This window comes from Mustelus asterias, chromosome 14 (assembly GCF_964213995.1).
Source record: "Mustelus asterias chromosome 14, sMusAst1.hap1.1, whole genome shotgun sequence".
NCBI classification, from domain to species: Eukaryota; Metazoa; Chordata; class Chondrichthyes; order Carcharhiniformes; family Triakidae; genus Mustelus; species Mustelus asterias.
This window is the reverse complement of record NC_135814.1, coordinates 1,804,440-1,824,730: the sequence shown is the minus strand read 5'-3', so window position 1 is coordinate 1,824,730 and position 20,291 is coordinate 1,804,440. Positions and strand designations below refer to the sequence as shown.

Genomic DNA, 20,291 nt, shown 5'->3' with positions numbered 1-20,291 from the left:
GGCAGAAAAATCAGCAATTTTAGATAAATGAGTCTGCAGAGAAATAAAAAACTCAAAGTCCCTGACAAAACTTTAAAGGAAGTGAGTAACACTGGAATGCGATCACTCACGTAAACTGCTTAGCTTCGATCAATTATTATTGATGAAATGAAAAAGCTTTCAAAATGTAATTAGTTCCACACACGCTGACTCTCACTGGGGTACAGTTCCACACACACTGACTCTCACTGGGGTACAGTTCCACACACACTGACTCTCACTGGGGTACAGTTCCACACACACTGACACTCACTGGGGTACAGTCCCACACACACTGACTCTCACTGGGATACAGTTCCACACACACTGACTCTCACTGGGATACAGTTCCACACACTGACTCTCACTGGGATACAGTTCCACACACACTGACTCTCACTGGGGTACAGTTCCACACACACTGACTCACACTGGGACACAGTTCCACACACACTGACTCTCACTGGGATACAGTTCCACACACTGACTCTCACTGGGGTACAGTTCCACACACACTGACTCACACTGGGACACAGTTCCACACACACTGACTCTCACTGGGATACAGTTCCACACACACTGACTCTCACTGGGATACAGTTCCACACACACAGACTCTCACTGGGGTACAGTTCCACACACACTGACTCTCACTGGGATACAGTTCCACACACACTGACTCTCACTGGGGTGCTGTTGTGCATGGTGATTTTTGAGTGTGAGCAGACACTCTCTGATACATTTAAGGTGCGGAGGGCAGTTGGGGATACGGGACTCTCTTGCTCTCTTGTACACTCTTGGATTCAGCAGCAGCTTTTGCCTGTTGCTCAATGTATGGAACGTGGCGAAACCATTGGAACCTCCCCCCCCCCCCCCCCCCTCCCCTCCCCCCCCCTCCACCTCACTCGATATCCTCTCACCTCCTCCCAGGTTTCTCTCACTGATGAACTCCTCCCTCCGTGCGCTCTCTCTCTGTCCTTTCCGCTCCCACCTCTCTCTGGTCGATAGTTTGAACATTACCGATACTATAATCTCCAGTCTCTCCAGTCACCCAAATCCCTCAACCCTGGGAACATTCTAGTAAATCGCCCTCCGCACCCTCCCCAAGGCCTGGACATCCTTCCTAAAGTGTGGAGCCCAGAATTAAACTCTCTTCTCCCAGTGGAGTCTAACTGGGGATTTATTAAGGGTTTACTATAACCCCTGACCGTTGAACCTATCCACTGTTAATTAAACCTCTGCCCCTTTTCCATTTAGAAATATAGAAAAACTACAGCACAAAACAGGCCCTTCGGCCCCATAAGTTGTGCCGAACATATCCCTACCTTTTAGGCCGACCTATAACCCTCCATCCTATTGAGTCCCATGTACTCATCCAGAAGTCTCTTAAAAGACCCTATTGAGTTTGCCTCCACCACCACTGATTGCAGCCGATTCCACTCGCCCACCACCCTCTGTGTGAAAAACTTCCCCCTAACATTTCCCCTGTACCTACCCCCCAGCACCTTAAACCTGTGTCCTCTCGTAGCAGCCATTTCTACCCTGGGAAAAAGCCTCTGAGAATCCACCCGATCTATGCCTCTCAACATCTTATATACCTCTATTAGGTTTCCTCTCATCCTACGTCTCTCCAAGGAGAAAAGACCGAGCTCCCTCAGCCTATCCTCATAAGGCATGCCACTCAATCCAGGCAACATCCTTGTAAATCTCCTCTGCACCCTTTCAATCTTTTCCACATCCTTCCTGTAATGAGGTGACCAAGCACTTAAACCCAGTGATGCAGATTTCATTCTTCAGTCTAGGGATGGTTAATTCCAATAAAACAGACAAAAAGACAAGAATTCCAAACTCCTGCTTCAGCCCTGCAGGATTTTAATGACAAATTGACTGCTCTAAATTTCCAGTGAGGTTAACAAAGTCTTTTTAAAATATTTATTCCTGGGATGTTGGCGTCGCTGGCGAGACCAGCATTTATTATCCATCTCTAATTGCTCCTTGAGAAGGTGGTGGTGAGCTGCCTTCTTGAAGCCGCTGCAGTCCATGTGGTGTAGGTACACCCACAGTGCTGTTAGGGAGGGGGTTCCGGAATTTTGACCCAGCGACATTGACTTCTCTCAGAGAATGGTGAATCTTGGGAATTCTTTCCCGCAGGAAGCTGTGAAGATCGAGTCCTTGAACATTCCCAAGGCTGAGATCAATAGGTTTATAATCAGTCGGGGAATGAAGGGTTATGGAAATAAGGCAGGAAAGTTGTGTATTGTGTGCAGTTCTGGTCAGCTCACTATAAGAAGGATGTGGAAGCGCTGGAAAGAGTGCAGAGGAGATTTACCAGGATGCTGCCTGGTTTGGAGGGTAGGTCTTATGAGGAAAGGTTGAGGGAGCTAGGGCTGTTCTCTCTGGAGTGGAGGAGGCTGAGGGGAGACTTAATAGAGGTTTATAAAATGATGAAGGGGATAGATAGAGTGAACGTTCAAAGACTATTTCCTCGGGTGGATGGAGCTATTACAAGGGGGCATAACTATAGGGTTCATGGTGGGAGATACAGGAAGGATATCAGAGGTAGGTTCTTTACGCAGAGAGTGGTTGGGGTGTGGAATGGACTGCCTGAAGTGATAGTGGAGTCAGACACTTTAGGAACATTTAAGCGGTTATTGGATAGGCACATGGAGCACACCAGGATGATAGGGAGTGGGATAGCTTGATCTTGGTTTCAGATAAAGCTCGGCACAACATCGTGGGCCGAAGGGCCTGTTCTGTGCTGTACTGTTCTATGTTCTATGAAAGTGGAGTGTTGGATCAGCCATGATCTTATTAAATAGCAGAGCAGGCTCGAAGGGCTGAATGGCCTCCTCCTGTTCCTATTTCTTGTGGTCTTATGAAATGGCAATGTATTTCCAAATCAGGGTGATGTGTGGCTTCCAGGTGGTGGTGTTCCCATTTATCTGCTGCCTTTGTCCTTCTAGATGGAAGTGGTCGTTGGTTTGGAAGGTGCTGTCTAAGGATCTTTGGTGAATTGCTGCAGTGCATCTTGTAGATGGTACACACTGCTGCTACTGAGCGTCGGTGGAGGGAGTGAATGTTTGTGGATGTGGTGCCAATCAAGCGGGGCTGCTTTGTCCTGGATGGTGTCAAGTTTCCTGAGTGTTGTTGGAGCCGCACCCATCCAGGGAAGTGGGGAGAATTCCATCACACTCCTGACTTGTGTCTTGTAGATGGTGGACAGGCTTTGGGAAGTCAGGTGGTGAGTTACTCGCCACAGTATTTGTAGCTCTTGTAGCCTCTCTGTTTATGTGGTGAGTCCAGTTCAGTTTCTGGTCAATGCTACTATCCCCAGGATGCTGACAGTGGGGGATTCAGTGATGGTTACACCATTGAATGTTAAGGTGGTTGGATTCTCTCTTGTTGGAGATGTTCATTGCTCGGCATTTGTGTGGCACGAATGTTACTGCCACTTGTCAGCCTGAGCCTGGATTTGAACACGGGCTGATTCAGTATCTGAGGAGTTGCAAATGGTGCTGAACATGGTGCTTTCTGACCTCGTGATGGAGGGAAGGTTATTGATGAAGCAGCTGAAGATCGGACACTCCCCTGAGGGACTCCTGCAGAGATGTCCTGGAGCTGAGATGACTGAAACCTCCACAACCATCTTCCTTTGTGCCGGGTGTTACTCCAATCAGCGGAGAGTTTTCCCCCCTGATACCCATTGACTCCAGTTTTGCTAGGTTCCACACTCGGTCAAATGCTGCTTGATGTCACACTCACCTCACTTGCTGTTTAATGTTTCCCATTATTTGATTTTTAAATGTCTGAAGTTTGGAATTAGCAGAGTGTCTGCAGCATAGTTTACAATCAGCAAAGCCTTTCCTGCTCAGAGCTGTATGTGTAATGTGATGTTAAATCATCCCTTCAACTGCCCGTCCACATCACTCTCCTGCTCCAATTCAGGAAACATCTCCACCACTGGCAGCCACGCCCTCAGCTGCCTGGGCCCCAGTCTCAGAATCAGAGAATCCCTACAGTGCAGAAGGAGGCCATTCGGCCCATCGAGTCTGCACCGACCACAATCCCACCCAGGCCCTATCCCCATAACCCCATGGCATTCCCCCTGACACTAAGGGGCAATTTAGCATTGGCCAATCCACCCTAACCCACACATCGTTCAGTCTCCACAATTCCCTCCCTAAACCAGTCCAACTCCCTCCTTCAACCTTAAACTCAAACTCTTGACCAATCTGTTGGAACCATTCCTGTGAAGTACCTTGTTAAAGGCACTATATAAATGCAATCTCTTGTTGTCTCATCTCCTTATTGAGATGTTCAGTGATGTCTGGGTGTTCTGTCTGGGGAATAATGGCTTTTCCATTCACACCTCCATCACTAAGCACTAGATGGGGGGCAGTACGGTGACACAGGGGTTAGCGCTGCTGCCTCACAGCGCCAGGGACCCGGGTTCAATTCCCGGCTTGGGTCGCTGTCTGTGCGGAGTCTACACGTTCTCCCCGTGTCTGCGTGGGTTTCCTCCGGGTGCTCCGGTTTCCTCCCACAGTCTGAAAGACGCGCTGGTTAAGGTGCATTGGCCGTGCTAAATTCTCCCTCAGTGTTACCCTGAACAGGCGCTGGAGTGTGGCGACTAGGGGATTTTCACAGTAACTTCATTGCAGTGTTAATGTAAGGCTACTTGTGACACTAATAAATAAACTAAACTAAAGACTGGTAGATCAAATTATATTGTGCAGTATATGAAGGGTGTGAGGGGGAGCGGGGTGGGGTAGAGCTTGTAGAAAAGGAAGGGGAGTAGCAAACAGGTGAAGAGGTGGAAAGAGAGAGTGAGGGCGTTGAGGGCAGGGAGTGAGATACAGAGGGACAGACAAACTCCCTAAGAGGGAATGTGACTGGCTGAAGGAACTGGTTTCATCTGTTGAGCGACACCACCCTCTGGTGGAGAGATACTGAATGGTTGGAGGCAACACAGCACCTGCGTCCAGGGGCCAAAATCATTCTTCTTTCAAAATCTTCCTTCTGAGATTACTTTGCTTTTGGGAGCTACCTTTTGGTTTTTCAGGGAATTATTGAAGGTAAAACCTTCAGGGATGGAAGGCAGAGAGAGAGAATCTGTGTTGGGTGGATTCTGTCACCCACATGCCCTGTGCCTCTGTTTGAACTCTGATCTCACCCTGACACATTTGCCTGTGATTGTCCAGCCTGCAGGGAGTGATCTTCCTACAGGGTTTGAATGAGTTTCAGAGAGAACTTTCCAGAGCTCAGGGGCCCAGGCCGCTGAAGTCACGCACATCCAGCAATGGTTTAATGTTTTATATTAAAAGGCCTATCTTACAGTGCGGCATTCCCTCAGTACTGACCCTCTGACAGTGCGGCATTCCCTCAGTACTGACCCTCTGACAGTGCGGCACTCCCTCAGCACTGACCCTCTGACAGTGTGGCACTCCCTCAGTACTGACCCTCTGACAGTGCAGCACTCCCTCAGTACTGACCCTCTGACAGTGCAGCACTCCCTCAGTACTGACCCTCTCACAGTGTGGCACTCCCTCAGTACTGACCCTCTGACAGTGCAGCACTCCCTCAGTACTGACCCTCTCACAGTGCGGCACTCCCTCAGTACTGACCCTCTGACAGTGCGGCACTCCCTCAGTACTGACCCTCTCACAGTGCGGCACTCCCTCAGTACTGACCCTCTGACAGTGCGGCACTCCCTCAGTACTGACCCTCTGACAGTGCGACACTCCCTCAGTACTGACCCTCTCACAGTGCGGCACTCCCTCAGTACTGACCCTCTGACAGTGCAGCACTCCCTCAGTACTGACCCTCTGACAGTGCAGCACTCCCTCAGCACTGACCCTCTGACAGTGCGGCACTCCCTCAGCACTGACCCTCTGACAGTGCGGCACTCCCTCAGTACTGACCCTCTGACAGTGCGGCACTCCCTCAGTACTGACTCTCTGACAGTGCGGCACTCCCTCAGTACTGACCCTCTGACAGTGCGGCACTCCCTCAGCACTGACCCTCTGACAGTGCGGCACTCCCTCAGCACTGACCCTCTGACAGTGCAGCACTCCCTCAGTACTGACCCTCTGACAGTGCAGCACTCCCTCAGTACTGACCGTCTGACAGTGCGGCACTCCCTCAGCACTGACCCTCTGACAGTGCGGCACTCCCTCAGCACTGACCCTCTGACAGTGCGGCACTCCCTCAGCACTGACCCTCTGACAGTGCGGCACTCCCTCAGCACTGACCCTCTGACAGTGCGGCACTCCCTCAGTACTGACCCTCTGACAGTGCGGCACTCCCTCAGTACTGACCCTCTGACAGTGCGGCACTCCCTCAGTACTGACCCTCTGACAGTGCGGCACTCCCTCAGTACTGACCCTCTGACAGTGCGGCACTCCCTCAGTACTGACCCTCTGACAGTGCGGCACTCCCTCAGTACTGACCCTCTCACAGTGCGGCACTCCCTCAGTACTGACCCTCTGACAGTGCGGCACTCCCTCAGTACTGACCCTCTCACAGTGTGGCACTCCCTCAGTACTGACCCTCTGACAGTGCGGCACTCCCTCAGTACTGACCCTCTGACAGTGCAGCACTCCCTCAGTACTGACTCTCTGACAGTGCAGCACTCCCTCAGCACTGACCCTCTCACAGTGCGGCACTCCCTCAGTACTGACCCTCTGACAGTGCAGCACTCCCTCAGTATTGACCCTCTGACAGTGCAGCACTCCCTCAGCACTGACCCTCTGACAGTGCGGCACTCCCTCAGCACTGACCCTCTGACAGTGCGGCACTCCCTCAGTACTGACCCTCTGACAGTGCAGCACTCCCTCAGTACTGACCCTCTGACAGTGCAGCACTCCCTCAGTACTGACCGTCTGACAGTGCGGCACTCCCTCAGCACTGACCCTCTGACAGTGCGGCACTCCCTCAGCACTGACCCTCTGACAGTGCGGCACTCCCTCAGCACTGACCCTCTGACAGTGCGGCACTCCCTCAGCACTGACCCTCTGACAGTGCGGCACTCCCTCAGTACTGACCCTCTGACAGTGCGGCACTCCCTCAGTACTGACCCTCTGACAGTGCGGCACTCCCTCAGTACTGACCCTCTGACAGTGCGGCACTCCCTCAGTACTGACCCTCTGACATGAGAATAATTTGTTACCACATTATTTTTTGTGTGTTGTTACAGAGAGAGAATCCCCTGAGGCTGAGCAGATGTTGCCTCTGGACACGGCTGAGGAAGGTTACAACTCCAAACCACTGCCCAAAAAGCACAGTCGACTGTCCAATCACAAGGTGGAGGCTCTGAAAAAGGATCGTCAGAAGAGGCTGCGGATCTCGAAGATTATCTCCTCCTCTGAGAACACGTCACATGACCGTCGCCTCCCTGGCCACAAACAGGAATCCGAACTGGTCAGTCAGTGAGGGGTTTGACGTCTCTGTGGTGATCAGGCTCTGTGTGACCGCTCCCTTCCTCACTGTCTCACTCAACCATTCGGCCCATCAGCCCTGCACCATCTCCTCAAAAGAGCTAACCAATTCGTGACACCCCCCCCCCCCCCCCCCCCCAGCCCCACTCCGACCTTCCCCCAGAGCCCTGTACAACCCCCCCCCCCCGGCCCCACTCCGACCTTCCCCCAGAGCCCTGCACATTTATTGTACTTCTCCGATTCCCTTTTGCAAGTTCCTGTTGAATCTGCCTTACTGGGAACAAGTTTCTCCTTATTTACTCAATCAAAATCCTTCCTGAATTTGAACACCTCAATTAAATCCCCCCTTAACCTTCTCTGCTCCGGGGAGAACAATCCCAGCTTCTCCAGTCTCCCCATATTTACAGAAGTTGTTCATTCCTAGGAATGTTCTGGTAAATCTCCCTCCGCACCCTCTCCAAGGCCTGGACGTCCTTCCTAAAGTGTGGAGCCCAGAATTAAACACAATACTCTCGCTGGAGTCTAACCAGAGATTTATAAAGTACAAACAGGAAGTATAAATGATATCATCTTTGCTTTGTCTACCCTATCCCTCTAATAATAAAACCATGGAACGCAAACCAATTTCAGCCGACTCTCAACTTGTACTGCCCCCTTTAGTGATTTGTGTATATTCACCTCCAGCTCTCTCTGGTCCTGTTCCCCTTGGCAAACTGTTCCATTTAGTTTATCCTCAATCTTCTGACCAAATTGTATCACTCACGTTTCTGTGTTCAACTTCATCTGCTGTGGATCTGCCCATCTTACCATCCAAACATCTGAACAGCAGCAAGTGAGGCCATTCAGCCCCTCAAGCCTGCTCTGCCACCGACATAACCTCAAATCTACATCCTGCTTGCCCGCGATTCAGTACAAACCCGTGGGTGTCCCGTTCTCCTCATTGCTCTCAATTCCAACACTGCAGAGAAATCTGAAACCTGGGCCATCGATATTCAATAGCACCAGAAACCCAATGGGGAATTCTGGAGAAGCTTCTTTACCAAAGAAGCGGGGAGAATGTGGGACTCACTCCCACAGGGAGTGGGGAGAATGTGGGACTCACTCCCGCAGGGAGTGGGGAGAATGTGGGACTCGCTCCCACAGGGAGTGGGGAGAATGTGGGACTCACTCCCACAGGGAGTGGGGAGAATGTGGGACTCACTCCCACAGGGAGTGGGGAGAATGTGGGACTCGCTCCCATGGGGAGTGGGGAGAATGTGGGACTCGCTCCCATGGGGAGTGGGGAGAATGTGGGACTCGCTCCCACGGGGGGTGGGGAGAATGTGGGACTCGCTCCCATGGGGAGTGGGGAGAATGTGGGACTCGCTCCCATGGGGAGTGGGGAGAATGTGGGACTCGCTCCCATGGGGAGTGGTCAGAATGTGGGACTTGCTCACACAGGGAGTGGGGAGAATGTGGGACTCGCTCCCATGGGGAGTGGGGAGAATGTGGGACTCGCTCCCACGGGGGGTGGGGGAGAATCTGGGACTCACTCCCACAGGGAGTGGGGGGGAATGTGGGACTCGCTCACACGGGCAGTGGGGAGAATGTGGGACTTGCTCCCACGGGGAGTGGGGGAGAATTTGGGACTCGCTCCCACAGAGAGTGGGGGAGAATGTGGGACTCGCTCCCACAGGGAGTGGGGGAGAATTTGGGACTCGCTCCCACAGGGAGTGGGGGAGAATTTGGGACTCGCTCCCACGGGGAGTGGGGGCGAATTATGTTGATGGGTTGAAGGGTAAAGCAGAGACATGTGAAGAGGGAGGATTGGAAAGAGTTCCTATTGTGAGGAAGAGGCTGGGAGGAGGTGTGTGTCGGACAGAATAGTTGAGCCTGACTCGACACCAGCTGATGGAGTGTGCAGCGTGAGGTCTCTGTGTTGCCGGCAGTAACTGATTTGGGGTTTGATGTACAGGGTCCCTGCCGTAGACAGATGGAAGCCGTGCTACAGAATCTGAAGAAAGCAGTTTACCTGAGTCCACACGAGGTTTACATCCCAAACTGTGATCGCAAGGGCTTGTACAAAAGAAAACAGGTGAGTGAGCATTGCCAGAGTTCCTTAAAGCTTCCAGCAAGGCCTCTTTTCATAGGATGATACAGCACAGGCCATTCAGCCCATCGATGCCATGCTCTCTCCCCATTGCCCTGTATCAATCCCAAACTAATCCCACTGCCCTGCTCTCTCCCCATAGCCCAGTATCAATCCCCAAACTAATCCCACTGCCCTGCTCTCTCCCCATAGCCCAGTATCAATCCCCAAACTAATCCCACTGCCCTGCTCTCTCCCCATAGCCCTGTATCAATCCCCAAACTAATCCCACAGTCCCGCTCTATCCCCATAGCCCTGTATCAATCCCCAAACTAATCCCACTGCCCCACTCTCTCCCCATAGCCCTGTATCAATCCCCAAACTAATCCCACTGCCCCACTCTCTCCCCATAGCCCTGTATCAATCCCCAAACTAATCCCACAGTCCCGCTCTATCCCCATAGCCCTGTATCAATCCCCAAACTAATCCCACTGCCCCGCTCTATCCCCATAGCCCTGTATCAATCCCAAACTAATCCCACTGCCCCGCTCTATCCCCATAGCCCTGTATCAATCCCCAAACTAATCCCACTGCCCCCGCTCTCTCCCCATAGCCCTGTATCAATCCCAAGTTCTATCTCAGAATGTTTCATTGATTTAAAAGGCTGTGTCTTTTCCAGTGTTTGAGGAACCTTCTACAGTCCTGTTTTCCCAAGCTTTAGGTTCCAAAGCCTCTCCCAAGATAATGATTATCTTGCAATTGTGGCTCTGTCTATATATGCTGTTTGTTAAACCTGCCTCTACTCCCCTGATGAAGGAGCAGAGCTCCGAAAGCTCACAATTCCAAATAAACCTGTTGGACTTTAACCTGGTGCTGTGAGCCTTCTTGCTGTGCCCACCCCAGTCCAACGCCACCATCTCTAGAGCCCTATCTCCTGTGGACCTTTTCCATCACTTTCTCACCGTCAGTGATTTGGGCACAACAACCTCCGGCGCCTCTGCATTCGAATCATACTCTTTATTTTATATTGTTCGTCCTGAGAAAACATATCATTCACACCTCTCAACCTTACCTGCTCACTCGGCCAACCTGTGTTCCCTTGGAAACTGTCACTATCCGCCTCATACTTAAGTCAGAGAGTCAGAGAAGTTTACAGCGTGAAAACAGGCCCTTCGGCCCAACTTGTCCTTGCCGCCCACTTTGCAGAGTTTCCGTGAGAAATGCTGCAGGTGTTGACACGGTTCCTCTGTTCCTGTTGCTCTCTTGGACAGTTGCTCCTTTCTCAAGTTTGAGGTTCCCCGGAGTTTAACGATGAGTTTTGAATTGGTTTCTGTTTCCAGTGCAAACCATCAAAGGGTAAGCGGCGGGGCCTGTGCTGGTGCGTCAACAAGAACGGCCTCAAACTACCGGGCTCCGATTTCCTGCATCACGATTTCCAGTGTCACAGCTTTGAAAGTGACTGATATCCCTTCACCCCGCACCGTCCTCCTCGAGTCTTCACCCCGCACCGTCCTCCTCGAGTCTTCACCCCGCACCGTCCTCCTCGAGTCTCTTCCAACAAGCTGGCCACCTCCAGAGGTTTCCCTCCAGTGGTTAGTTACTAAAGATTATAAACCTTTGACAGCGAGTGCATCAAAAACTTCAAGTGTAATAATTGAAAAAATACTCTGTTATTATTATTATTATTCGGGGCATCGGATTGGCTGAACCTGTGTGAGCTTTTGTTTGGCAATACAATCTCAACAGAAGAATCATCCTTGACTGAAATTTGATGAGAGAAATGTTGTGGGATTGGGCGACTCAGTGTTCTAACAACCTGAGATGCCTTTTCTCATCGGGAGATTTCTACCAATCCAAGAAAGGCACTTAAAATAAAACCTGATCCCTCGGCCAGTGACTGGAGAGATGAGAGATCCGCTATCCAACACGTGGATCCCACTGAGCTGGCAGCATCCTGATTGGGCGAGGGGGATGTGGTGATCTGGTGTTTGGTGTGATCTCCTTCTTGCTTGCCTTCTGACGGTCTGGATGGGGAACGGGGGAATTGGTGGGGGATGGGGGTTGGGTGCGGGGTGAGGGGGAGGTGGGGTGGGGTGGGGGGGGGGGGGTGGCTGCTCAGGCAGGATTGGATCTCCTTCACAGTGCAAGGTGACAGTATCACTAACCTGATCATTGAGATCTGTTAGTCTGTGGGTGGACACAGCCATGGACGTGTGTAGATTCAGCATTGATGGTTCCCTCAGACTGTGTGCCAAGGTGGGGAAGCTTACTAGATGTGTGGAGTGGGGGGCGGGGGGGTTGGTGATTGGATGCATTTGTTATTTGAGACGTGTTAACCTCCTTCTGGATGTCTCCACAACACCCACCCCCCCCCCACCCCAAAGCAGAATCTCAGTGTCCTGGGCTGCAGTACCTGATTCCCACCAACAGGCAGCGATAGCACTCAGGCTTGTGCTGCCCCCACATTGTCAAAGGCAGGTACTGCAGGGCTATCCCCCCTTCCTCTTCTCAACCCTTCCCTCCCCTCCTTCCTCCTCCCACCCCTCTCCTCCCTCTTCCCCCTCTCCCTCCCCTCCCCAAGTTGGACTGGTTTTTGGGGGGAAAATCCCAGTTTGGGGTCATGCCCAGCTGTGGCCACCCCAGCCGCGACAGAGAGAGGCTAACTCCTGGCTGCTGTGTTTGGTCCATTGGGAGCAGGTTCTGAACTGGAACAGGTTCACTCTGCACACTAACCTTAGCTGGGACGTCGTCACTCGCCCCGGGGGAGCCCTGGGTGGCATTTTCTGTGTCATTCTGCCTTGGGGTGAAGGGTGCGGTTCTATGGGCACCGGATGCCCCTTCAGTCCTTTGATCAGCTGGCCACCCTTCCAGTCATTGCCCTGCTTTTTGACAGTGGGCGGCATCGTAACCCAATCGAAGGATGTCCTCTCTTCCAGCAGAGGTCACGAACCTCTGATTCAGCTTCTCTTCACTGGGGGTCCCGCGCTCAAAGCGTTCTGGCTGGGACCCCCCCATTCCCCCACACACTCCACCCTCCAGCTCCAATACTGGGCGGTGAATCCAGTCACCCCCAATTGCATGTGGGGAAATTTACAGGAAAGGGTTAAACCGGCCCAGGAGATGTGGGGTCCACAAAACTAAACAGGAAAATTGTACAATCCAAATGCATCCATATCAGGGTGGGAACGAAACACCGTTCGTAAAGAGAAATCTCTCCTTACGGATTTTGTGTGGAATTAAAGAGGGGAATATTTGGAATATTTTACTATGTTTTGATTTATTGTTTCACTGTTTTATGTTTTCCCAAAACTTCAGATGATAAGGTCTGATTCTGGCTCCCTCCTTGCCCCTGTCGGGCTGACCCTATCTTCTATCTTCATTGCAGCTGGTTTGGCAAAATGCAAACACTGCCCTCCAGCTCCATCTCTCCTCTGACTGGACGCCCCGACCCGTACCGCTGGTCAGGGAACCTGAAACAGGGGGGTGATAGACTCAGGATAAGGGGCCGATCAGCTAGGACTGAGTTGGGGAGAAATTACTTCACTTAGAAAGGGTTGTGAATCTTTGGAATTCTCAATAGCAGAGGGATGTGGATGCTTCAGTGTTGAGTATATTTAAGGCTGGGAAAGATGGATGTTGGTCTCTCAGGGAGATGGGGAGAGTCTGGGGAAAGTGGAACCCAAGATCAGCCATGTTCATGTGGAATGGTGGAGCAAGCTCGATGGGCCGAATGGTCTCCTCCTGCTCCTATCTCTTACAGGCTGAGTTACTGGGAGAGTTTTGCTGTTGAGAGGGGCTCCAGTTGTTCCCTGAATGTATAAGTGCTCCCTCTGGGATCTGACAAAAGGGGCAGCACGGTGGTACAGTGGTTAGCACAGCTGCCTCACAGTGCCAAGGACCCAGGTTCGATTCCAGCCTGGGGTGACTGTCTGTGTGGAGTTTGCACGTTCTCCCCGTGTCGTGATGTGGAGTTGCTGGCATTGGACTGGTCCACGCACCTGATGAAGGAGCAGCGCTCCAAAAGCTCGTGATTCCAGATAAACCTGTTGGACTTTAGCCTGGTGTTGTGAGACTTCTTACTGTGCCCACCCCGTGTCTGTGTGGGTTTCCTCTGGGTGCTCCAGTTTCCTCCCACACTCCAAAGATGTGCGGGTTAGGTGGATTGGCCATGCTAAATTGCCCCTGAGTGTCCCAGGATGTGTAGGTTAGGGGGATCAGGGGGGTAAATATGTGGGGTTATGAGAATAGGACTTGGGTGAGATAAAAATGTGGGTCAGTGCAGACTTGATGGGCTGAATGGACTCCATACTCCCTACAGGGATTCTATGATTGTAATACAGTGCCTGAAATGTGTCGCAGCATTTCTGAAGGGTGCGAGTTCCGTCACCAATACAGGTCCGTCGCCAATGCAGTGTGCCAGGTACCTGTTGGCAGTGCCAGGCAGCAGTGGGTTACTGTGGGGCAAAGAGCACAGGGTGCCACTGCTGCGTACAGCAGTGCAGGATTAGGTTAATAAGCCTCAGAATGGGAGCTCAGATCTCGCACTGGGCCAGGTTGAGAATTCCATCGCAAACTGGTCTCAGTGAAAAGTTCTCATGAAACTTCCTGATAGCCATAAAAACAGCTTCACCAATGTCCTTTGGGCAAAGGACTCTGTGTCCTGACCCAGCCTGCGAAATGTGACTCCAGTTTCACACCAAGAGGTTTCCTCCGAACTATCCTGTGAAATGGCCACTTGTTTACGTCAATTAACCTGCCAAAAGGTTCACGTTAACAGCACGTGATACCCTCACCGGCCGGTGATGGATTCCCACCGTATCAGTGCCACCAACATTCTGAGAAAGTTTCTACAAACATTCCACCATCACCACCACTCCAGCAAACTCTCATTGCAATCTCCCAGAGTCCTCAAACCTGCCAGCGCCCCCCCCCCCCCCCCCAGTCCTGCCAGTGCCCCCCTCAGTCCTGCCAGTGCCCCTCGGTCCTGCCAGTTGCCCCCCCCCAGTCCTGCCAGTTGCCCCCCCCCAGTCCTGCCAGTTGCCCCCCCAGTCCTACCAGGGCCCCCCCCCCAAAATCCTGCCAGAACCCCCCCCCCCCCCAGTTCTGCCAGGGCCCCCCCAATCCTACCAGGGCCCTCCAATCCTGCCAGTCACCCTCCACCCCCTCCAGTCCTGCCACTGCTCGTCCAGTCCTGCCACTGCCCCTCAAACCTGCCAGTGTCCCCTCAGTCCTGCCAGGGCCCCCCCAATCCTGCCAGTGCCCCTCGATCCTGCCAGTGCCCCCTCAGTCCTGCCAGTTCCCCCCAGTCCTGCCAGTCCTCCCCAGTCCTGCCAGTGCACTCAGACTCAATCTGAGACCCAAGAACTATAAGAGTGTTTCCCTTTCGAAAGGGTGAATGGAGAGGGGAGAATATTCTCATTGATTGGAGGGGAAATGAAGCCAGGAAGAGTTTTGAGGAAAGGTTTATCTGGGGGGAGGAGGGGGTGTGCAGGGGGGAGGTAGGGGATGACATTTCACTCGTAGAGGAGGTCTCACTCAGTGGGAGGAGGAGGGGAGGTTTATCGAGAGGTCCAGGTGACACCCTCTGGGACACTGTGAGGTTCAGGAACCTCTGCCAATCTGAGGTGTCCTCTCAAATATTCTAATTGTCAATGGCACACTGCATAACCTTTCACCTGACTGAGTTGTCACAACCTGTGTAACCCCTGAACTTACAACGGAAGAGAACCTTCCTCTTGTGCCTAACACAACAGAATGTTTTCTCAAATATTCTGCTTAATGTTTTGTACTAAATATTTTTTGCTACATTTCTGACGAACACTGTACGCTATTTATTCGACTATAATTTATCTACTCTTCCATCTTTGTCTTTTGGTATGACAAAGCATTTATTTAATAAAGATATGTAAACATCAAAGAGTGTGTGGCTGGACTTCCCTAAACTGCATTCAAACTGAGCAGGAAAATGAGCTCCTGCAGAGACTGAACATCACACACACAGAACCAACCCACATCCCTGGCCGGGTGGAGTGAGCTGGTAGGGGGGAGAGGCTGGGGGTGAGGGAGGGAGGGTGGGGGTGAGGGAGGGAGAGAGGGTGGGGGTGAGGGAGGGAGAGAGGGTGGGGGTGAGGGAGGGGGTGGGAGAGGGAGAGAGGGTGGGGGTGAGGGAGGGAGAGAGGGTGGGGGTGAGGGAGGGAGAGAGGGTGGGGGTGAGGGAGGGAGAGAGGGTGGGGGTGAGGGAGGGAGAGAGGGTGGGGGTGAGGGAGGGGGTGGGGGAGGGAGAGAGGCTGGGGTGAGGGAGGGGGTGGGGGAGGGAGAGAGGCTGGGGGGTGAGGGAGGGAGAGAGGCTGGGGGTGAGGGAGGGAGGGGGAGAGGCTGGGGGGTGAGGGAGGGGGAGAGGCTGGGGGGTGAGGGAGGGAGAGAGGTTGGGGGGTGAGTGAGGGAGAGAGGCTGGGGGTGAGGGAGGGAGGGGGAGAGGCTCGGGGTGAGGGAGGGGGAGAGGGTGAAGGAGAGGGATACGGGTTAAGGTGGGTTTAGGAGTGTGGGGAGACCGGTTGAGGGATAAGGAGAGAGGGTTAGATTTGGGTATGGGTTTTATTGAAGTGAATAACCATTTCTTTTCCTAAGGCTGACTTGTTGAGATGTTGTTGAAACTGTGAATGCACGGCACAGATTAAAAACACAGTTTGTAATATTTAATCAGCAAACATTTCGCCATAAGATGAATCAACGCTTTAAACATCAGCCAGGAAGTGTGAGCGAACAACCTGAAGGTTAAGACACTGCCAAGTGATCTGACCCAGCTGCAGAATGAAGAATATCAAATCTCTAAATCAGAAAGGGCTTCTGTAGAGGGAGCAAAACTGCCCCATTTGCTGATCAAAAACTCTACCCGAGTGGATTGACCCCAAAGTCAGAACCCCGGGGGGAGCTCAGTAAACCAGAGCATGGACACAGAATAAAACTGAGGGGGGACAGGGGGGGAGGAGGAGAGGGGTCACTGAGTGACAGTGTGAGGGAGCTGGATTAACATCAGTACAGATACAGTCAGTAACACAGGGTGCTGGGGGGAGAGGGGTTACTGAGTGACAGTGTGAGGGAGCTGGATTAACATCAGTACAGATACAGTCAGTAACACAGGGCTGGGGGAGAGGGGTTACTGAGTGACAGTGTGAGGGAGCTGGATTAACATCAGTACAGATACAGTCAGTAACACAGGGGTGCTGGGGGGAGAGGGGTTACTGAGTGACAGTGTGAGGAGCTGGGATTAATATCAATAGGGATACAGTCAGTAACACGGTGCTGGGGGGAGAGGGGTTACTGAGTGACAGTGTGAGGGAGCTGGATTAACATCAGTACAGATACAGTCAGTAACACAGGGTGCTGGGAGAGAGGGGTTACTGAGTGACAGTGTGAGGGAGCTGGATTAACATCAGTACAGATACAGTCAGTAACACAGGGCGCTGGGGGAGAGGGGTTACTGAGTGACAGTGTGAGGGAGCTGGATTAACATCAGTACAGATACAGTCAGTAACACAGGGTGCGGGGGGAGAGGGGTTTCTGAGTGATAGTGTGAGGGAGCTGGATTAACATCAATAGGGATACAGTCAGTAACACAGGGGCTGGGGAGAGAGGGTTACTGAGTGACAGTGTGAGGGAGCTGGATTAACATCAGTAGAGATACAGTCAGTAACACAGGGTGCTGGAGAGAGGGGTTACTGAGTGACAGTGTGAGGAGCTGGATTAACATCAGTACAGATACAGTCAGTAACACAGGGCGCTGGGGGAGAGGGGTTACTGAGTGACAGTGTGAGGGAGCTGGATTAACATCAGTACAGATACAGTCAGTAACACAGGGTGCGGGGGGGAGAGGGTTCTGAGTGATAGTGTGAGGGAGTTGGATTAACATCAATAGGATACAGTCAGTAACACAGGGGCTGGGAGAGAGGGTTTACTGAGTGACAGTGTGAGGGAGCTGGATTAACATCAGTACAGATACAGTCAGTAACACAGGGTGCTGGGGGAGAGGGGTTACTGAGTGACAGTGTGAGGGAGCTGGATTAACATCAGTACAGATACAGTCAGTAACACAGGGCGCTGGGGGAGAGGGGTTACTGAGTGACAGTGTGAGGGAGCAGGATCAACATCAGTACAGATACAGTCAGTAACACAGGGTGCTGGGGGGAGAGGGGTTACTGAGTGACAGTGTGAGGGAGCTGGATTAACATCAGTAGAGATACAGTCAGTAACGCAGGGTGTATTGGATCTGTTTGTAGTTTGGTTTTCGAGAACTGATCTCTGTGAAGTGTTTGTTCTGTTCTGAGGGTTGAGGGAGGGTTTTGTACTATAGTTGCTGAATGTGTAATGCTGACCCCCCAGTGAGGTGTATTCTCAGTAATGGTGAGTTACAGTAAACAGCATGTTATCACAGCTCAGGCGTTACGTCCCCGTGCATGGGATGTGATCATCCGGATTAGTATTTCAGAGAGCCATATCTCAGTGATTTGAGGTCACATCTCTCTGCCTGAGCTCAGTCAGTGCACGCTTTTCCCTCAATCAGTAGCTCGTGGCTTCAATCTCTCCTCCATCAACTTTGAACCATAGAATCCCACAGCACCGGAGGCTGCTCAGCCCATCGTGCATGTTCTAGCTCTTCGATAGAACTAACCAATTAGTCTCACACTCCTTTCCCTTTCCGAAGAGCTCTCCACATTCCTTCTGTTCAACTCTTCCTCCAATTCCCTTTTGAACACTCCCGGTGAATCTGTTTCCACCTCCCTTTCAGACAGGAAATTCCAGACCACAACAACTCGCTGTGAGAAAACATTTTTCCGTATCTCTGTCGCTGATTCTTTTCCCGATTCTTTTCAATCTGTGTCCTTCTGGTTTCCCATCCTCCTGTCACTGGGAGCAAGGTGCTCCTTATTTACTCTGCCAAAACCCTTCATCATGTTGAACCTTCTCTGCTCCGGGGAGAACAATCCCAGCTTTCCCAGTCTCTCCACATTATCTGAAGCCCCTCATCCCTGGGAACATTCCAGTAAATCTCCCTCCACATCCTCTCCAAGGCCTGGACATCCCACCCTGTGGGGCCCAGAACCGGACACAATCCCTGTAGATTAACCGGGGATTTATAAAGGGTTTACTATAACTCCCTGACGTTGTGTCTCTTCCCTGTGTTAATGAAGAGCTGGAATTTCTCTGCTATTTTAACAACCTTCTCAACTTGTACTGCCCCCTTTAATGATTTGTGTACATTCACTCCCAGCTCTCTCTCTCTCTCTGGGCTCTCAATCTTCTGGCCACGTTGGGCCACTCTCACTTTTCCGTCCTGAATTTCACAGCCATTGCCCATCTCACTCTGAGGTGATGTCCATCAGATCAGGTGTTGAACTGAGATCCCCTGCTGTGCATAAAGGACCCTCTGACCACAAGGCAAAGACAGCCAGGACCGCCCTCCCCTTTTGGATCTGGTACCCTGGCTAATACTGAACCATCAGTCAACATCACCACAAAACAATACATTTTTAAATTCACTCATGGGTGGTTGGTTCCGCCAACACTCTCACCCACCCGAGTTACCCCGGAGGACGGGGTGGTGAGCACTCTTCTTAAAAGGCGGTGAGGTGTAGGTACATCCACGGTGCTGTTAGGAAGGGGAGTTCCAGGATTGCTGTTTGAGAGTGAACTGGTGGTGGGTTTTCCACGCTTTAGGACACTCTGAAGCGAAAGGTGGTGTTTAAACGTCAGATCCTTCTTTCCACAGAATACCAGTGTGTGTGTGGATGACCACGAGGATCATTGCTGCTGTGATTGGACAGTTTCTAGTTTGTTTTTCAGGCAGTCAGAGTAGACAGTGAGTCGTGTTGTGCCCAACTCTGCTCCTTGTAGCAATTCAAAATGTCCGGTACACACACAAAACACCAAGCCGAGAGCTTCCAAAACACCAGATCAATAATCACCATCAATCGATGGCAACACTCGCACTAAGTGTGGAAGGAGGAGCTGATGGTGAGGCTGGAATGATCGACCGGACAACAACTCACCAAATACCAAATTCCCACCTTGTTTCCTAACAGAGTAGCTCGCGTCCAGACATTCTGTCTGTTTTTGGAATCCTCATTGACCTGTCACTGACCCCCACTTACCCCCATCAGTTCCCCTTCCCATTCTTCCCCTGCCACCCTGCCCCTCTGCCCTGCCCCCTCCCGTCACCCCTCCCTCAGTATTTAGGGGGTGGCTGGGGGCTGTGGATCAGCATTCTGCTCTGGGACGGCACAGCAGCGATGACATTCAGGGTCCCCTCGCACCTTGGGAGATCCTGTGATGACTTTCCCTGTGTGTGGGTTCACACACCAGCACTCACCGCGCTGCCCATTCAGAGAGGTCTTACACTGTCAACCAATCACAATAGAGAAAGAAGTGAGATCAGGGACACACGAAAGACTATCCCCCCACCCCACCCAATCCCCCTCCCCCCACCCCCCTCCCCCCACCCAATCCCCCTCCCCCCACCCCACGCTCCCCTCTCCCTGCCCCACATCTCCCTCCCCGCCCCACACCCCCCTTCCCCACCCCACACAATCCCCCTCCCCCCACCCCACCCTCCCCCACCCTCCTCCTCACCTCACCCCCTCCCCCCACGCTCCCCCCTCCCTGCCCCACAGCCCCCTTCCCCCACCCAATCCCCTCCCCCACCCCACCCTCCCCCCTCCCTGCCCCACACCCCCCTTCCCCCACCCAATCCCCCTCCCCCACCCCACCCCCCC

General features: G+C 52.4%; 3 protein-coding genes across 3 annotated transcripts in view; 2 read left to right on the top strand and 1 right to left on the bottom strand.

Annotated features, from left to right (window-relative positions):
• The window catches only part of igfbp5b (insulin-like growth factor binding protein 5b), a 29,099-nt gene extending 17,546 nt beyond the window's left edge, over positions 1-11,553 (top strand). Inside the window, exons 2-4 of the mRNA XM_078227745.1 lie at positions 7,214-7,437; positions 9,409-9,528; positions 10,863-11,553. Of these exons, the coding sequence (XP_078083871.1) occupies positions 7,214-7,437; positions 9,409-9,528; positions 10,863-10,985 (467 nt within the window). The 3' untranslated portion in view covers positions 10,986-11,553. The remainder of the gene's footprint in view (positions 1-7,213; positions 7,438-9,408; positions 9,529-10,862) is intronic.
• Positions 1-20,291, top strand: part of LOC144503448 (natural resistance-associated macrophage protein 1-like) — a 432,123-nt gene that overhangs the window by 157,960 nt on the left and 253,872 nt on the right. The gene's annotated exons all lie outside the window — the stretch shown is intronic.
• Positions 18,451-20,291, bottom strand: part of LOC144503458 (insulin-like growth factor-binding protein 2) — a 55,356-nt gene continuing 53,515 nt past the window's right edge. Inside the window, exon 4 of the mRNA XM_078227789.1 lies at positions 18,451-19,916. Coding sequence (XP_078083915.1) covers positions 19,752-19,916 — 165 coding nt within the window. The 3' untranslated portion in view covers positions 18,451-19,751. The remainder of the gene's footprint in view (positions 19,917-20,291) is intronic.